We start from the raw sequence: 19,265 nt of genomic DNA, 5'->3' as shown, positions 1-19,265 counted from the left end.
TCATGTTCTTACTTTGGTTAGGTAAATTAGGTCTAATAATCAAATTTATGGGTCTGAGGTTTCAAAGGTTTCAAATGCAATTCCAAATGTCTTTGAAGGTTTTAAATGCATAAGACAGAAATTTACTTGCAGCAGAAGTGTTTCTAATTCAAAACCTTCAACCCATGTTCATGGTGTTGCTATAAATGAAATAGAACCCGAGTATATGGTTTCTGAACCTACTTCACCCATTCAGTCCATAACTATTGAAGCATCCCATGTAGCTGTTAGTAAACGGAGGACACCTCCAAGGTTTAAGAGGCCCTTAGTCATCCAATCTTCCCAAACACAAGTGAAAAATGTGAAGATGGCCAGGACAACAGCTTTGAGAAAAGAAGTTTACGTTCCTAAAATTAAAGGGGCCTGAAATGCCATAGTGGTAACGAGTGAAGATAGAGGTGATCAAGATGACAGTTTGTCAGATCTAGAGGAAGAGGATGGGGGGGTTGCCAACCATAAACTATGCTGATGATGGTTACAATCCGTATAATCAACATGAGTGGGATGATGATGGTGGAGGGTATTCTGAGAAGCTATATAATTAAAAATAGTGAGTTGTATGAAAATAAACAGTTTGGGGCTATTAAGTTGAAGCCTTGACAACTATTTATGGACAAAGAGCATTTTAAAGATGTTCTTAGAGACTATTGTGTTCAAGAGGTTTTTTATTTGGTTGTTAAATCTGAGTGGAATAGATACACAACTATTTGTGCCACTGCAGAATGTGGTTGGAGGATACATGCTTCAATCCTTCCTGATGGCAATACTTGGGCCATTAAGTCAATCAATAGTCCTGACCATGGATGTGTGGGTGTCCTGGCAAATAACCCTATGGCCAACTGTGTTTGGATGGCTAAGAAAATGATAGAAGACATAAGGGCCAACTCAATCATCTCTGCAAATTCAATTCAAGACCTACTAATGGAGAGATATGGATTGAAAATGGCCACTAGTTCAGTATACAAGATGAAGGACATAGCATTGAGGGAATTAATGGAGGACATGATGAGTCTTATAAACTACTTTGTCAATACTGTGAGATGATAAAATTGATAAACCATGGTAATAAACCATAGTAGTATTGCCCACTGTAGTGGAACTGACATGGGTAATCCAGAGAAGACTTTGCAGTTCAAGTCAATCTTTGTATCTTTCATGCTCAGTTCATGGGGTTAATTAGAGGGTGCAGAAGTTTGATAGGTGTTGATGGTGCACACCTCAAAGGAAATCATGGTGGTGTATTGTTATCTGCAGTAGCCCTTGATGGGAACAATGAAATGTTTCCTGTTGCAATTGGAGTTGTTGAAGCTGAAAATAAGGAGAGTTGGTCTAAATTCTTTATGTTCTTAAAGCAATGTGTGAGTGGGAGTGGCGGGATAAATTGGACAATTATTTCTGATAGGCAAAAGGTAACTAATTAACGTTCTTACTAATTATTCATTAATATTCCCCATTAATTAATGCTTCTTACTCATTATGTTCGTTATACTTAGGGTGTTGATCCAGCCTTGAAGATGGTCTGGCCTGATGCATACAGAAGGTTTTGTGCCCGACATTTATGCAAGAACTTCAAGCAAGAGTATCTTCGAATACTAATGCACAAGCTGTTTTGGATGGTTGTGGATGCAACATCAGAGTACACATTCAAAAAAGCTTTGGAAAAAGTTGTTCAACATGGAGGGAATGGATGTGCAAGGTGGTTTCTTGACTTGGGGGACAAAGAACAGTGCATTAAGCATAAATTCAATCCAGACCTGGCTTGTGAGGATAACACAAGCAATTTCGTTGAGAGTTTTAATAGTACTCTTGGGGTGCATAGAACAAATCCTGTTCTAAGTTTACTTGAAGGCTAGTGGCATCATAGTTTAATTATTTTCATTAATTTATGGTATGTTTACAAGAAAGGTAACTAATTGTGAGTGACTGAGTGCTACAATTTAACAGGTGTTAGGAGAATGACAATGGTAAAGAATGCTTCGAGGAAAGCTGTAGCTCAGTTATGGCAAGATGAAGGGGTATGTCCAAACATACTACAAAGATTAAAAGAGCTGCAAAAAGATTCAAGACTGTGGTATGCCTTTGCAAGTGGGAATGGTCGATTTGATGTTCGTGATGGTCAATTCTACTTTCCTGTCTCTTTGGTTTTGAGGACCTGTTTATGTGGTGCGTGGCAAATAAGTCTCATTCCTTGTAAACATTCCATTAGGGCAATACTAAGAAGGTCCATTGGTAGACCATCAAGAAATAGAAGAAGAGAGCCAGGGGAGCAAAGAAAGGGCAAAAGGTCTATAACAATTAAGTGCAAAAAGTGTGGATGCTTGGTGATGAGTCATAATTATATACATATTTATGCCTCCCCTTAGTTACTCTTGATATGGTTTTCGTGCTAGTTTATATTAATTACATGCCTTTTATGCTAGAATGTCGATACTTCGGCTATTTGGTGTTTAATGTAGGAAGGATGCATTTATGGAGCAAGGGAATGAAATGAGCACCGCGGAGTAAGCATGAAGGAATACATGGAGCATGACACGAGAATCTAGAAGAATCGAGTGGGGCTTACTCTGTCGAGTAAGTAGCTTTTATGTAAAACAGTAGTCTGCCTGTAGGGATACTCGATCGAGTAAGTTGGGTACTCGATCGAGTAAGTGCCTTACTCGATTAAGTAAGTGAGTTTACGGGCTGAGTTTTGACGGGTTTTGTTAATGATGCGATATTGGTATATAAAGACGTCCGTCACTTTTCTTAAATCTTTTTATCATTCTAAAAACCTAAACTGAGAGAAGGAAGTTACGTAAGTTGATTCATCGCATCATTAGAAAATCCCCATGGCTAGGAGAGTCGGATCATCTCGTTCTTTACGCCGTTGTGATCCTTGTGTCGAGGGTAAGTTCCTTATACCTTTTATGTTGGATTTCGTTGAGTTCCTTTAAAACCCTAATTGGGTGATTTGGGGGTTTTGGGTGATTTATGTGAATGTGGTTGTGATTGTATGTATGTATGTATGTATGTATGTATGTATGTATGTATGTATGTATGTATGTATGTATGTATGTATGTATGTATGTATGTATGTATGTATGTATGTATGTATGTATGTATGTATGTATGTATGTATGTATGTATGTATGTATGTATAGGAGGAGGATTCGTTGAGGAGGAATTCTGAATTAGCTGCTTAGACCGTCCGTGGTGTTTGCATTTCAGGTAGGGTTTCCCTACTCAGTATTAGTTACATGTTTGTGTGGTGATTGTTGTTGTGACGGTTGGTTAAAGTATATTGTTGGCTGTGTTGGAAAGTTGTTGATTTCATATTGTTTATTGGTTTGTATCTGTCTGTGATCTTCGGGGCACGTCCCTGGCTGAGTGGAGTCACTTGCGGGAGTGGCTTCACGCCCTTGGTTCGCCCTCTGTGGAACCCGCCACAGGAGGGGATGTGCACATTAAGGAAACTTGGGTGTATCGCTCAGTGGTGATGAGCGGGGATTTGGTGGGTACGGCTGCGGTCCCCCACTGGCAGTGTGGAGTACTTGTTGCGATGGGTACTCTGGAAGGACTACACACTTTAGTGTGTAGTCAGTTATGTGGAGATTGGAGATGGAGACTGGAGTTTGGTTTGAGCTGTTTGATAAATTTGTGTTCCTGTTTCGTTGTGGCTATTGCTTTTGTGTAATTAGTACTGACCCCGTTTAAATGTTTTAAAAACTGTGGTGATCCATTCGGGGGTAGTGAGCAGTTATTGAGCGGGTATGATTGATGCGCATGGGATAGTCAACCGAGTCATCACGAGTCGCTTTAGAAGTCTTCCATTTGTGTCGAACATTGTTCTTAGCTAGTTGGTTTAACATTTGAGGACCTTTGTATTTTCTTTTATCAGTTTCGGTTATGGTTGTATCGCTTTAAACTTTATTATTATTAAAGTACATTTCGTTAATGTCTATTTGATTATCATTGCCTCGGGTAACCGAGATGGTAGCATTCTCATGTCTTAAGTGGTCCTGGTAAGGCACTTGGAGTATGGGGTGTTACAAAGTGGTATCATAGCGACGATCTTGAAACCTGTAACTAATGAACCTAATGAATCTAGAGAGTCAAAATAAAATGAACCCGGGGAGGAGTTGTTAGGAGCTAATGCAAAGACTTGGGAGACGTCCTAAATTCGCGAACTCGCACTACAACTTTAAACAGGTCACTATGGGGTGTCATGGGATCGCTATGTGTTTGTTAATGTTCTATTGAGTATGTTGGATGATGTGTTGTACATAAATGTTGCAAAATGATGGTGGTGGAGTGGGGAAGGTGGTAAATGATAAAGTGTTGTGAATAGGCATGTTGCATGATAGTTGGTTTACAATGTTTGGAATTGTTGGAAAAGTATATGAGAATGATGAATGATGTGGTGGAAAAAGGAAGTAGTTCATATATGATAATATGTGATGAGTAATGATGTTGCAGGATGAATGAGTTATAATGTGTCTATACTAGTAGCATGTGATTAGTGGATGTGATATGATTTTACATAATTTTGTTTGTGTAAATCTATATTGAGTTCATATAATTGTCTACTGTAGTATCATATGCACTTGTTAGATGGAGAATGTGATTGAACTAGATGAATTGATTGGAAAAGATGAAGTGGCGATTGCATGAGAATATGAATTTCGTGATTATGAATATATTTAAGTGACAAAGTGGATTTGTAATATATAGTAACATGGAAATAGGATTTGTAATGTATGAGTATGTTTTGTTTTACGAAAAGTTATAAAGTTAAAGTATGCGGTAGTACATGATTGATAAGTTGAATGTTATATGAGCATGATAGATGTTATTTTTTGGCTTCTGGTAGGTAGTAACATGTGGTTAGGGATAGTGGTTTTACAAGTACCGAGTCGCTTTTGTTCACCTTGTTGATGTTTAAGTTGTTTGAAAGAGAAAATCAAATAGTTATGTCGTATGATTATAGTAAAGTTGTATTTAAACTGTTATAACTTGGGATGCATAAATGATTTTGATGTGATTCCAATTGGAGGTGATAGCTTTTTCTTTTACGATTGTAACTATAGGTCACACGCCCAAAATGACTAAGAAACGAGTGAGATATGACCGTTTTACGAAAATTGGACAGTTCTGAGAAATGCGTAGGGTACTCGATCGAGTGGCCCTCACTCGATCGAGTGCACCTCTTGTTACTCGATCAAGTAACCCTTACTCGATCGAGCAGCCTTGGTAATTTGTTATACGTGTCTCTGACCTTCACCTACTCGATTGAGTAAGTCATTCACTCGATCGAGTGGCCTGTACTTGATATAGTGACTCCTGTTTTGGGTCATATGCTTATCTTTTGACTTCGTTACATATTATGTTTGATTCAAAGGTGTTCTTTTGCTTCTTTATGCATTGTTTTACGTATGTATTGGTCTTGATGCGTAAGTTACCCGATCTTATGATGTAAAGAGTAGCACCTATGGCGAGTATGAATTCGGTGGGAAGGACATGAGTTATATGTGGTTGTGATAGATAATGGAAAAAGAAAAGGAAGATCGGTATGGCTTATTGAGGTATGAAGCATGCCTTGTGAGATGAGGTGAGTGATATTGTGGTGTGTTGAGTAATGTAAAAGTAAATGAATGTGGGCAAGGGATGATGTAAGACTAAGGATGTGAGAATGAATAGATTGAAAGGAAAGTTGTGGATAGTAGCAACTTGAGATGCGTAAGGAATTATGGAGGTATTTGGTTAGGAATTGTGTTAGTTAAGAATATATGTAATGAAAGTTCGTTGTATAGGGATGGAGAAGAGTGGTATATAGTGAACTTAGTGGAGATATGTCGTGACGTGGATTGGAAGATAGTGAGTGAGTTTGGGAATTGGTATTATCAAGAAGTGGAACTAATGTGTGATTTCCTTGGGCAATTAACGGAATGAAAGGAGTTTTGGGATGTAAAAAAAAATCTGGGTAAAGAATTTGCACAATATGAGATCTTGGTGGTGAGTTAGATGACGATACAATTAAGGATAGTATTGGAAATAATGTTAAGGTAATTTTGTTAATGGGTTTGATGTTCGTTAATTGGGATGTTAACCAAAGATAGGAAAGAAATCCTGATGTTTAGAGATGAGTGTAAGAGGCTTGATGTCCGAACGGTGGTAGTGTTGAGGTGTTGTCGCTAGTGGTTAAGAGTGATTATAAATAGGAAAGATGGCCATTCTAAAGAGGTTGATTTTGTAGAGACCCGATTGATGTGTATGGTTGTGAGGAAGTATAAGATATGGTTATAGGAGGCGGATGCTAGTAGTTGAGTGTTAATGGTATGGTTATGTTTGGCAGGAGGTGATGGTTATGCGAATGGAAGAATGTGTTATGAGGGGCATACGAGTTAAGCTCGGGCGTGAGGTAACCTTTATCAGGTGGTAACTTACGTGATTAGGATTGACTAGTTGGATGTGATTACGGGTCTATGATGTGTATAAATGTTTGTGTGAGGTAATAATTTGATTGATCTGGCATGACTAGTTATAATTTTATGTGTATTGATAATACATGTGTATTCCGTGAAATGGTAGGGATGATGTTCATGAGGTGCTTATCTGTTTATTCCATACAATATGTTGTGTTGTGATCTAGTAAAGCGGTTTTGAGTAAGTTTTCTTGTCCGGGAAGTTGTCCTGAGTCAGTGTGTATGAGAATAGTGTAAGTGGTGATGTCTATCGATGTGGTTGTTGTGCCTCGGGTGGTGATCCGGGCATGATATTTCGTGTTGTGATGCGGGTATTTTCGCGATGCGGTGCGGCTGTTGGTGGCGGTGTTGCGATGCCGTCACCGGTTGTGGTGGAGTAGGCGGGATGATTACGATTCGAGTTTCGAAAGTGCATACCAGTTATACATAGTTGTTATTTTATCTGTTGTTGTTTCCTGTGAGTTTCAGTTTGGACAGATAGACGGTTGTTTTGTTTATTGATGTTTCTTACCAGTTTTAGCATTGGTGTGAGGGTAGAGTATGATATGGAAGAGAGTTTTGTATGTTTATGTTGCCGGCATGGTATAGCGATATTCTGTTGATGGGACACAGTTGTGAGTGGTTGTTACAGTAATTTTGATCTTGTTTTAAGATGAGGCATTGGTAGACATAGTAATGGTAAGTGAATAGTGGAACATGTGTTGTACTGATCTGAGAGCTGCAAGTGGTTTATAATCTTTTGTTGAGACAGTGAGTGTAGGGTGTTGGGAATTATTGTCATGTTAAGTTATGTATGAGTTTTGCAGTAATGAAAGAAAAGAATTTGAGGATCTAGTGTGAGTGTACGTAACAAGTGTGGATCGTGAGTTAGGCTTTTGGCGATAGGTGTTTTATATAGAGAGGTATGTTGTGTTGCGGTAATGTGGAAGAGTTGGAGTGTTGGTTATGCTAAGGATTTTGTAGTATTAGTTAGATGGAGTGCAGAATGAATTGAGGTATGAGAACTGTTTAAGTAAGAGAGCCTTGGAAATAGGAATGGTTATAGGTATGAGGTTATAGGCGGTTATCTTTGACATATGGAGGTGATGAGGATAATGAGAAGATATATCTAAGGATCAAGTATTAGTGAGTTACTAGGACGTAACATTTATCTTAAGAGGAGTAGGATGCGGCAAAGAGTGTTTGATGGTTGTACATGTTGTAGTATAATTGGAAGTATAGTGTTAGTGTAGCATAAAGGATGGATTTGTATTGTGGTTTATATTGTTAAAAGGTCATGGCCGTGCTTGTAGTAGTTCGATGTTTAGGAATGGGAGAATATTTCGATATTGTTGTCAGTTGGATGATGATGATTATGAGTTCCATAGTTTTGGCAGTTGGATGATGATGTTTATAGGTGTGAGTAAACTTCGAGGACGAAGTTCCTTTTAAGGGTGGTAGAATGTAACATTTCGTTTGATGTTTATGAGTGTCTTGATATTGAATTTTCTATTGGATAATATGTTAGTGAAACGGAGCTAGCGGCGTTTGTGGAGGGTAGTTGCTAGTGTATGGAGTTAGTGTCGAGAGAGGCTATAATGTGGTGGATATGATATCGTGAGTCATGTTGTGGGGGTAGACATAGTTGGTGGAGTTGGTGTTGGGAGTCCATGTTTGATGGGTTGGAGTTTTGTTTTGAGTTCTTATTTGCGTTGTTATGTCTTAATCGAGTTAGTATGTTTTGTTTTTGATTATGGGTTGAACTTCGGGGACGAAGTTCTTTTTAAGGAGGGAAGACTGTAATATTACGGTTTTATGAGTCTTTGGGTACTCTATCGAGTAGGGCTTACTCTGTCGAGTAAGTAGCTTTTACGTAAAACAGTAGTCTGCCTGTAGGGTTGGAGTTTTGTTTTGAGTTCTTATTTGCGTTGTTATGTCTTGATCGAGTTAGTATGTTTTGTTTTTGTTTATGGGTTGAACTTCGGGGACGAAGTTCTTTTTAAGGAGGGAATACGGTAATATTACGGTTTTATGAGTCTTTGGGTACTCTATCGAGTAGGGCTTACTCTGTCGAGTAAGTAGCTTTTACGTAAAACAGTAGTCTGCCTGTAGGGTACTCGATCGAGTAAGTTGGGTACTCGATCGAGTAAGGGGCACTCGATCGAGTAAGTGCCTTACTCGATCGAGTAAGTGAGTTTACGGGCTGAGTTTTGACGGGTTTTGTAAATGATGCGATATTGGTATAACGTCCGTCACTTTTCTTAAATCTTTTTATCATTCTAAAAACCTAAACTGAGAGAAGGAAGTTATGTAATTTGATTCATCGCATCATTAGCAAATCCCCAAGGCTAGGAGAGTCGGATCATCTCGTTCTTTACGCCGTTGTGATCCTTGTGTCGAGGGTAAGTTCCTTATACCTTTTATGTTGGATTTCGTTGAGTTCCTTCAAAACCCTAATTGGGTGATTTGGGGGTTTTGGGTGATTTATGTGAATGTGGTTGTGATTGTATGTATGTATGTATAGGAGGAGGAATTCTGAATTAGCAGCTTAGATCGTCCGTGGTGTTTGCATTTCAGGTAGGGTTTCCCTACTCAGTATTAATTACATGTTTCTGTGGTGATTGTTGTTGTGACGGTTGGTTAAAGTATATTGTTGGCTATGTTGGATAGTTGTTGATTTCATATTGTTGATTGGTTTGTATATGCCTGTGATCTTCGGGACACGTCCCTGGCTGAGTGGAGTCACGTGCGGGAGTGGCTTCACGCCCTTGGTTCGCCCTCTGTGGAACCCGCCACAGGAGGGGATGTGCACATTAAGGAAACTTGGGTTTATCGCTCAGTGGTGATGAGCGGGGATTTGGTGGGTACGGCTGCGGTCCCCCACTGGCGGTGTGGAGCACTTGTTGCGATGGGTACTCTGACAGGACTACACACTTTAGTGTGTAGTCAGTTGTGTGGAGATTGGAGATGGAGACAGGAGATTGGTTTGAGCTGTTTGAGATGTTTATGTTCCTGTTTCGTTGTGGCTATTGCTTTTGTGTAATTAGTACTGGCCCCATTTAAATGTTTTAAAAACCGTGGTGATCCATTCGGGAATGGTGAGCAGGTATTTAGCAGGTATGATTGATGCGCATGGGATAGCTGGGTTGAGTCATCACGAGCTGCTTTAGAAGTCTTCCGCTGTGTCGAACATTGTTCTTAGCTAGTTGGTTTAACATTTGAGGACCTTTGTATTTTCTTTTATCTGTTTCGGTTTTGGTTGTATCGCTTTAAATTTTATTATTATTAAAGTACATTTCGTTATTGTCTATTTGATTATCATTGCCTCGGGTAACCGAGATGGTAGCATTCTCATGCCTTAAGTGGTCCTGGTAAGGCACTTGGAGTATGGGGGTGTTACATAGACAACATGTAGAAAACATCTGAAACAGGAAAGATACTCGATCAAACCCAAGTGAACTCGATCAACTGAGAATGTACTCGATCGAGTGCACTCATGCTCGATCGAGTACACACTATTTTGAGGATATTTCCGCAATTTCCTTAAGTCGGTTATGTTTTACTATAAATACCCAATTCGTACCTTATGTTATTTTTACGTTTTATTTTATCTAGCTACATAGAATTTACCCTAGAAACTCTCTAAAAACTCTTAGTTTAGTTTATTACTCTTATTTTCGGATCTAGCGCTTTCTATTACGGTATTATTGTTAATCCTTCCTCTATTATTAATGTAATACTCCGTATTTATGGTCTTGGGGGTACTCTATCGAGTAGCCCTTACTCTGTCGAGTAAGGGTATGTTGCAGAATAAAATAGTTTCTGACCTGTTGGGCACTCGATCGAGTAGTCAGGGGGCACTCGATCGAGTAAAGGGGTACTCGATCGAGTACCTTGGGTACTCGATCGAGTGTCCGGTTTTACGGGGGAGTTTTCTCGGGTTTTGTTAATTACGCGATTAAGGTATTTAAACCAATTCGCCTTTGTTCTAAATCACTTTTTACAAAACCTAAAACCTGTTTAAGAGAGAAAGCAACTTGTCTTCTTCCTAATCGCGTTCTTGACAATTCCCGGAGTTCAGACGGTCGGTTTGCATCATAGTTTGTGTCGTTGGATTCCTTGCGTCGAGGGTAAGCTTTTAATGTAATTTATATAATGTTTTGTTAAGATTAGTGAAACCCTAATTTAGGAATTGGGGGTTTTTATGAATAATAATTGAATAGTAGTATCTATGTGTTGTATGGTAGGAGGAGAGTTCGTAGAAGAGGCGTTTTGAGACAAATTTGAGATACCGTCTCGTGTTGTGCTTTCCAGGTAGGATTTCCTACTCAGTATTAGTCCCATAATGGGATATTGGTGATGTGCTGTAGTTAGTTGCTTGATATGATGATTGTGTTGGTAATTGTGCTTATGGTTGTGTTTGTTGATGGTTCTCGAGATGCGTTCTCGGCTGAGTGGGGTCACTTGCGGGAGTGATCTCACGCCCTAGTTTCGCCCTTCGTGGAACCCGCCACGAAAGGGGATGTGCACATTAATGAACAGGGTTATCGCTCGTACGATGAGCGGGGCTTAGGTGGGAACGGCCGCGGTCCCCCATCGGCGTGGTCAGTCCAAAGGGACCGTCGGATTGAGATGATGGGAGTTGGTGGTGTATGTGTGTGTGTGACGGTTCAAATTGTATGTTTGTCTTATTGTTGTTATCTATATTGATTGTGTGATTAGTACTTGACCGGTGTTGTTTTGTAAAACTGCGGTGATCCATTCGGGATGGTGAGCGGATATTGAACAGTATAGAGATGATACTGGGATAGCTGGGATGGCCACGACATGACGATAGAGTCTTCCGCTGTAGTTTAGTATTTATTTACATTTCAGTTGAGAACAGATAGTTTGAATAATGTATCGTACCTTTCAGTTTGGTTTCGAGGATTGTACTTATTCATTAAACTACTTATAATAAATGTTGTTTCTGTTTTGTCTATTTGATTATCATGCCTCGGGCAACCGAGGTGGTGATGTCTTCATACCTGAGTGGTCCTGGTAAGGCACTCGGAGTATGGGGGTGTTACAATTAATCATTCATTTATTGTTCGTCTTTTATGCTTTTAATTATGTCTTGTGTTATTATTGTTGTTGTTGTTGTTGTTCTTTCTAGTATGAGTAGCTAAACCTCTAATCTAGGGTGAATGGGGATTAATTAATGAATTTATAGTTAAATTGCTTATTCGTTGTTGTTCAGTTTATTGTTTTTCATCTAGTTAGTTAATTACTGGCCAGGGTTAATTGACTAGTATAACAAATTGAGACTTTCAACGATCGGGTTAGAATCAATATAGGCTGCGATAACTGAATAGGGATAATTTAATGATAGCGACAGCATGTTAAATTAGATCTAAAGGAATATTGAATCGACCGATCATATAACCTTAAACAACGTAATTAGCTCTATTGATGAATTAAATCTCACCCCCGGATGACTACCTAGTGAACTTGATTCCTAAACTTTTTAATATTATTGAATTTGTCTTTTATTTACATCGCAATCAGTTTTTAGCAAACCAATCAAATCTTTCAAGAAAACGGTTACTTTAAGACGAACTTAAATATTAGCAAATTAGAATAATTAACCCGCCCCCCTATGGATTCAACCTTTTCTTGCCACTAGCTACCAGTTAGTAGTAATTTAGGATTTATTTTGATAGGCCAACGACTGAAAATAACCTTATCACTTAGGACATAATTTAAAAACTTGCAAGGGTGGACACATAGCAAGGGAAAGACAACAACTTCAAGAACATTTCAGTAAGAAACGTGGTAAGCAAATGTTACATACAACATCAACTTCCTATTTTGCTACATTGGATGACTTAGAAGCAACAGTTATGGGAAGTGCATCATCTCAACTGACCAAGTCTCAACAACCAAGTAAAGGAAGAAAGAGGAAGGTTGCCTCCAATGCATGATAACGAAGAAGGTTGTCAAAAGAAGGAAATACCACTATTTTTTGTTGTTGTTTCTGTAATACCCAGGATATTTAAGAACTCTGTTGACCGACCTTGTTGACCAAACAGACCTTGGGGATGAATGGGTGAGGGACCAGGCTTGTAACATGAGCTTTATAGGATTGTTTACTCGACCTAGTTGAGGCTACTCGGCCGAGTATCACCTATACTCGACCGAGTAGAGCCTACTCGGCCGAGTACTCCCGTACTCGACCGAGTATGGCTGCTGTCGACACGTTAATATAAAATGCAAGTTCGCGAGATTCATTCATTTCATTTCCCATTTTCCTCGACAGGTTCTCTTTCTCTAACCCTAGCCTATCTCCCTCTCCTATCATCCCATCTCTTCACACTCTAATGTATATAGCCTAAACCCCCACCATGGGAAGGACGGGATTCGCTAGCGAAGGATGACGTGTGTGGTGGCCGTCTATGTCATCGCCGATGCGTATTGTTAGGTAACTCTCTGTCTTGTGTTCTTTTGGGTGATTCTTTGAGTATAGTTGTGTAATATGAGGTGGTTATCATTGTTAGGATGCTTATTGGAGTCGTGTGTGGCTGTGTATGGATGTCTTACATGCTTTGCGACGAGGTAGGGTTTCCTACTCAGTTTTACTGTTAATTGTTATGGCATGATTGTTTCGTGATTAATGTTACCTGCTGATCATCGGAGTATGGGCGTTATGGTGACGGTGTTGGTGTGGAGAGGTTGTGACAGCTGTGATGCTGTGTGTTGTGATTGTGGTAGAGTCACTTGCGGGAGTGGCTTCACACCCTAGTTCGCCCTCCGTGGAACCCGCCACGGGAGGGGATGTGCACATTAAGGGACAGGGATTTGTTTTAGTCGCTCGTTAATGAGCTAAACTTGGTGGGATCAGCTGCGGTCACCCACTGGCGGCGTGGATTACCTGTTGCAATGAGTAATCTGGCAGGGCTACACACCTCGGGAGACTGGGGAGTGTGGATGATCAGCTAGTTACCTTATTGCTTGCCTTATATTAATTGAGTAATACTGACCCTGTGTTATGTTTGTAAAACCTGCGGTGATCCATTCGGGGATGGTGAGCAGTTGGCTTAGCAGGTACTGTTGATTGTGGCTGTTAGGATTGGAGGGATCGAGTCATCACGCTACCAGTCTAGAGATGCGGTGTCATGAGTGTTGTAGTTGTATCTTTGGTGTAAAGAGTTTGTATTGAGTCGTATTGTATGGGATATATTAATATTTTATAATTGTTCTTTTATTGTCTAATTTGATCTACTTCCTCGGGAAAGCGAGATGGTGACACCGTCATACACTGGGATGGTCCTTGGTAAGGCGTCCTGGTGTGTGGGGGTGTTAAAAAGTGGTATCAGAGCCGACGATTTTGGAACCTGAACCAATGAATCTAATGAATGTAGGGTGTCAACTAAAATGAACCTGGTGTATGTGCGTTGGGAGCCCCAGCCGATGCTAGATTTTGGGTGAGAAGGCGCCCTCATTTCAAAATCATGGCCCCATCGAACTTAAGCCAGACACGGGAAAAAGGGTAGCTAGTGAGAGTCGTTGATTGCTTAATGATGATTGTTGTGTGCATCTATGTTTATGATAATATGTGTCAAGGTGTAATGGTTGCGATTTGCGACCAGAGGTAAGTTAATCAATTGTTCAATGATGATTGCGTTATGTAGTGATTGCTGCCTGGTAAATGTGGTTAAGGTGTATATCTTGTGAGTAGCGGAATCTGTGATGATGTGTTATAGGAGCTAAACCATGCAGGTACAGTAATTAATTGCCAAGTATGCTAAAGGTAGGGTGTAGTCGTTTCATAGCAAGTGAGGAATGAAGGTAGAAATGATGATCGAATTGGTAGTGGATGTACAAAATATGTGTTGATATGTGTTTATGTGGTAGAACTAAGCTCTAATAGTGACGAGCCGGTTGCACGGAACTCCGAACGATGTTATTTATTTTGCAGGAACAATGAAAATTTATGATTTCTTCTTCACTTTTGGAAACTCGACCGAGTAGAGTACTGTACTCGACCGAGTAGACCATACTCGGCCGAGTACCAAGCTACTCGACCGAGTGTCCGTTTGGTGAAAATTACAATTGCTACTGTCCTTGAAAACTCGACCGAGAAAGGGGGATATTCGACCGAGTAGTCGACACTCGGCCGAGTATGCCCAACACTCGACCGAGTATTGCTGTAGCGGGACTTACACGGGTTATACAAAAACCCTATTTTCGTCCCACTCTTTCTTATTTCCGCCACCCATCTTCATATCTCCTTCTCTCTAAAACTCCATACCCTTCCTTTCTCAAGCTTTTGGGGTCAATCCTTGGTGATTAATTCATTCTCCCTTGCTATAAACCAATCTAAGGTAAGGTTTTAAGTCGATTTCTCTTTTTATTTTCAAAGTTATGGTATAATTTCAGCTATACTTCGAATTCTCCTTGTGAGCACCTGAAATCGAGTATTCATCTCACTAATTCTTGGATTTAATCGTATATAAACCTCGTGTATGCCCTTGTTTAAGCAATTTCATGGTTTAAAATTTGATTTCTATATCCTAGGGTTGCTAAAAACGAACCCTCTTTGATTGATGTTTATCCTTTGGTTTGAGGCAACTCAAAGCTTCTAATCATATAATTTGTAAGGTATTTGATGATTTTCTGATAAAACTTGTCTTAAAAGATCGTTTCAAAATCTGTATACAATTGAAAACAGTCCGTCTTTTGCTATAAGAGTTGTTGTGTTAATCCCCTGTTAAAACTTGTTCTTTTGCAGTATGGTGAATACTAGAGGCTTACCCAGCAAAAGAACTCGTGGTAATGTTCAGCTTGAGACGGGTCAGTCCAGCCGTGAACCCGTAGTTCCACCGGTGGAAGCACATCCATCGGTAATATTCTCTGACTTCAATCACCGTAAGGCTTTTGTAGCCCTTATGCGTCGTCCATTCCGCCCCACCCGCTGTATTAATCCTGGAATTCTTGAGACTTTACGGATTAAAGAGGACATATTTCACATCTTTCGGATTCTGGGTAGGGGTTATATCACCTGAGGAAGAAATCCTACCCCCATTTGACCTTGGAGTTTTTGAGCTCCTATGTTTATGACAAAAAGGAAAAGACTGTGTCTTTTTGTCTCATGAATGAGGATCATGAGCTTACCCTAGACGAGTTTGCTGACCATTTGGGTCTAGAGGCCGAGGGGGAGGGGTACCTTAGTGATGTGGCCAAGAACAGCTGTGCACCTCTTTACCTTCCATATTTGACTGGCAGACCTGCCCCTAGTGCCAGTGCCATGCTGATCAATGATGTGCAGCACGTTTCCCTTCGTATGTTTCTGAGAATGTTGACCTGTTTGCTGTACTCGAGAGACGAAGTGAGCAAGCTTAATTCTCACGAGGTCATGTTGCTTATGTCTTAACTTAATCTATACCGTCAGAAACCGTTCTACTACAGTGCTCCAGGGGTAGTGTGCTCTAGTCTTGAGCGCATGGCATAGTCCGATACCCGACACATTGCTTGCGGGCCCATAGTGACCTGCCTAGCTTAGCGCCTGACAGATTTTGAGGCCCCACCTCCGGAGAGGGATGAGTATGTAGAGACTGTTCCTACCATGGACGCTCAGTACTTGTGTCAGAACAGATGGTTGAGGAGGATGGATGACGGGTCTTATGCCTGGAGGGTGAGGGGATCTATGTGGATGGTGCTTCCAGGACCCGCTCGCCTCCCGTTGTTGACCATTTGGCTGAGTGGGAGCCTTGTGCTATTCCTGAGCTGCGCCCCAGACCTACCTGATTGACCCAAGGATCCTCTTGGACCTACCTGAGCCTGTCACCGTGCCTGAGGGGCAGCAGCAGGCACCTCCCCCACCTCGAGACCGCCGTAGGGTGAGGCGGTCCAGGGTAGACCCGGTTATACCTGAGCCCTCTTACTCCGCCCCTGACTTCTACCCTTACCGATCGCTCTACCCCTACCCCGGTGCATGACCCCAGGATGCAGCCGAGTGACCTGGCTGAGTGGATCTCCACTACTTTGGTGCTCCGCAACATGCATGAGATAACCCTTAACCAGGGCATAGGGACACATCTAGCACAGCCTGTCTGGTGGAGGGGACCGGGAGTGGACACGGGAGTATTCCACAGCTATGGAGTGGACCCGAGTTACTGGAGACCTCCGGAGGAGACTGGGTTTGGCTGCCTTGCGGGACCGTGGGAAGCCAACTATGACATTCAGCTAGGAGAAGATTCATCAGCAGCAGCAGCAGGTTTTTCAAGTGTGAGCAGTTCAGGCGCAGGTACTTCTGGCGCAGGTGGTAATGATGACATGGAGGAGGGTCCTCGTTATTGACCTTGTGTTGTTAGATTATTTGGAGTGGCTTCTTTGATGTTGGATTTATTTCTTTTGTGTTGGACTTATTACTTTTATGTTGGATGTTTACTTTCGGGATTTATTAGTTACTATGGATGACTGTACTTGGCCTTAAGGCCGTTCTCGTGGAATCGGTTATATTCCGTATTGTGGTAGTATGTTTGGATGCATGTAACACAGGATGTTGGATTGCAATTGTTGGCTCTCTGCCTGTTACAACTCGACTGAGTATAAACAATACTCGACCGAGTAGGACTTACTCGGCCGAGTTTACTCTTATACTCGACCGAGTAGAGCATACTCGGCCGAGTAATCATTCATACTCGGCCGAATTGTACTGTTACAAGGATCCCTTGTGATGTATGCTTATTAACTGTCAGATGTATGTGGTTGTCTACATGTTAAAGTGGGTGGGTGTTTCATAGTATCATTTAGCGTAAACGGTCTACGTTGGTATGTACGTACTTGGGGTAGTATATCGATTTATGAAGATTAGACATATTGTCACGGTCTACATGAAGGATCTTAACTTGGTCATAGTACTGGAGGAGTTCTTATTTAGTGTGGGAATACTAAAACATAGTAAGAACGTATCATAACTGCCCCGAGTCTATACATTTGCATGTTGATGATTCAATGCTATCTATCGTAACTTCCCTGTTTGGTTACAGTTATAATCGGCCCAACTGGATAAATGAACCTGGTGGTCGGTACATGTCTAACATAAAGGCTAACGAATAAAGTGTTATCATTTGTTAACCTCACCTCTGGAACTATATAGAATACTTAATTGATGTCACATTCTGTTGCTATGAGTCACAATCGTGTAATTTCATAGAGTAAGCTTGGTAATATTAAGTAAGGTTATTTATAGTTATGGGTAATGTCACAGTTGGGACGTATGTGTTGGTTCACGGTACGGAAAGTGTTTAGCGGTGAACTTCGGGGACGAAGTTCCTTTAAGAGGGGAGGAGTAATGTCGCGGAAATAAATGTTTAATTATGTCGATAATATTTGGAATCACGTGTATATTATGTATGTTAGTATTCGGAATTGCATTTATGTTTCCTTGAAGTTGTATCAATAGTGTACTCAAGTGATATGAATGTTATACTTTGTACCTATGTTATATTGTGTATGGTTGCTAATTGTTGTATTGTTTTTAACAAGAGAGTGCGGATGAATTCATTAATTTCCATAAGTTATGTTTAATAGTTAGTGATTGGTATTGCTTGGAGGAATAGCTGTGGTAGATAATTGTTGCATGAGTAATGTGGTGTGGCGGTAGTGTCAGAACGGTTTGAGGCCGTACACCTTTAGGTAGGTGGAGGGTGTCACAGTGCGTGACCCTGAGGTGAGCGGAGTGTGGACTGAACTTCGGGGACGAAGTTCTTTTTAAGGAGGGAAGACTGTAATACCCAGAATATTTAAGAACTCTGTTGACCGACCTTGTTGACCAAACAGACCTTGGGGATGAATGGGTGAGGGCTCAGGCTTGTAACATGAGCTTTATAGGATTGTTTACTCGACCTAGTTGAGGCTACTCGGCCGAGTATCACCTATACTCGACCGAGTAGAGCCTACTCGACCGAGTACTCCCGTACTCGACCGAGTATGGCTGCTGTCGACACGTTAATATAAAATGCAAGTTCGCGAGATTCATTTCATTTCATTTCCCATTTTCCTCGACAGTTTCTCATTCTCTAACCCTATCCTATCTCCCTCTCCTATCATCCCATCTCTTCACACTCTAATGTATATAGCCTAAATCCCCACCATGGGAAGGACGGGATTCGCTAGCGAAGGATGACGTGTGTGGTGGCCGTCTATGTCACCGCCGATGCGTATTGTTAGGTAAGTCTCTGTCTTGTGTTCTTTTGGGTGATTCTTTGAGTATAGTTGTGTAATAGGAGGTGGTTATCATTGTTAGGATGCTTATTGGAGTCGTGTGTGGCTGTGTATGGATGTCTTACATGCTTTGCGACGAGGTAGGGTTTTCTACTCAGTTTTACTGTTAATTGTTATGGCATGATTGTTTCGTGATTATTGTTAACTGCTGATCATCGGAGTATGGGCGTTGTGGTGACGGTGTTGGTGTGGAAAGTTTGTGACAGCTGTGATGCTGTGTGTTGTGATTGTGGTGGAGTCACTTGCGGGAGTGGCTTCACACCCTAGTTCGCCCTCCGTGGAACCCGCCACGGGAGGGGATGTGCACATTAAGGGACAGGGATTTGTTTTAGTCGCTCGTTGATGAGCTGGACTTGGTGGGATCGGCTGCGGTCACCCACTGGCGACGTGGATTACCTGTTGTGATGGGTAATCTGGCAGGGCTACACACCTCGGTGTGTAGTCGGTTACTATGTGAGATCGGGAGACTGGGGAGTGTGGATGATCAGCTAGTTACCTTATTGCTTGCCTTATATTAAT

The 19,265-nt window shown here is 41.1% G+C and overlaps 1 protein-coding gene across 1 annotated transcript; it reads left to right on the top strand.

Moving 5' to 3' along the window:
• The first annotated feature begins 648 nt into the window (after positions 1–648).
• Positions 649–16,817, top strand: LOC141617155 (uncharacterized). The gene is made up of 6 exons (XM_074434337.1): positions 649–1,074; positions 1,203–1,448; positions 1,533–1,887; positions 1,984–2,110; positions 15,250–15,361; positions 16,542–16,817. The coding sequence occupies exons 1-6, from the start codon at positions 649–651 to the stop codon at positions 16,815–16,817; spliced, it is 1,542 nt and encodes a 513-aa protein (XP_074290438.1).
• Positions 16,818–19,265: the final 2,448 nt, after the last annotated feature.

Source organism: Silene latifolia, chromosome X (genome assembly GCF_048544455.1).
Source record: "Silene latifolia isolate original U9 population chromosome X, ASM4854445v1, whole genome shotgun sequence".
NCBI classification, from domain to species: Eukaryota; Viridiplantae; Streptophyta; class Magnoliopsida; order Caryophyllales; family Caryophyllaceae; genus Silene; species Silene latifolia.
The sequence above is the reverse complement of the archived record's forward strand: the minus strand, read 5'-3'. Positions and strand labels throughout refer to the sequence as shown.

Coding starts and splice junctions, on each gene's coding strand:
- LOC141617155 (XM_074434337.1), top strand. CDS start 649: ATGGACAAAGAGCATTTTAAAGATGTTCTTAGAGACTATTGTGTTCAA. Junction 1,449..1,532: donor TTATTTCTGATAGGCAAAAG/GTAACTAATTAA, acceptor CGTTATACTTAG/GGTGTTGATCCAGCCTTGAA. Junction 2,111..15,249: donor CAAAAAGATTCAAGACTGTG/GTATGCCTTTGC, acceptor GTTCTTTTGCAG/TATGGTGAATACTAGAGGCT.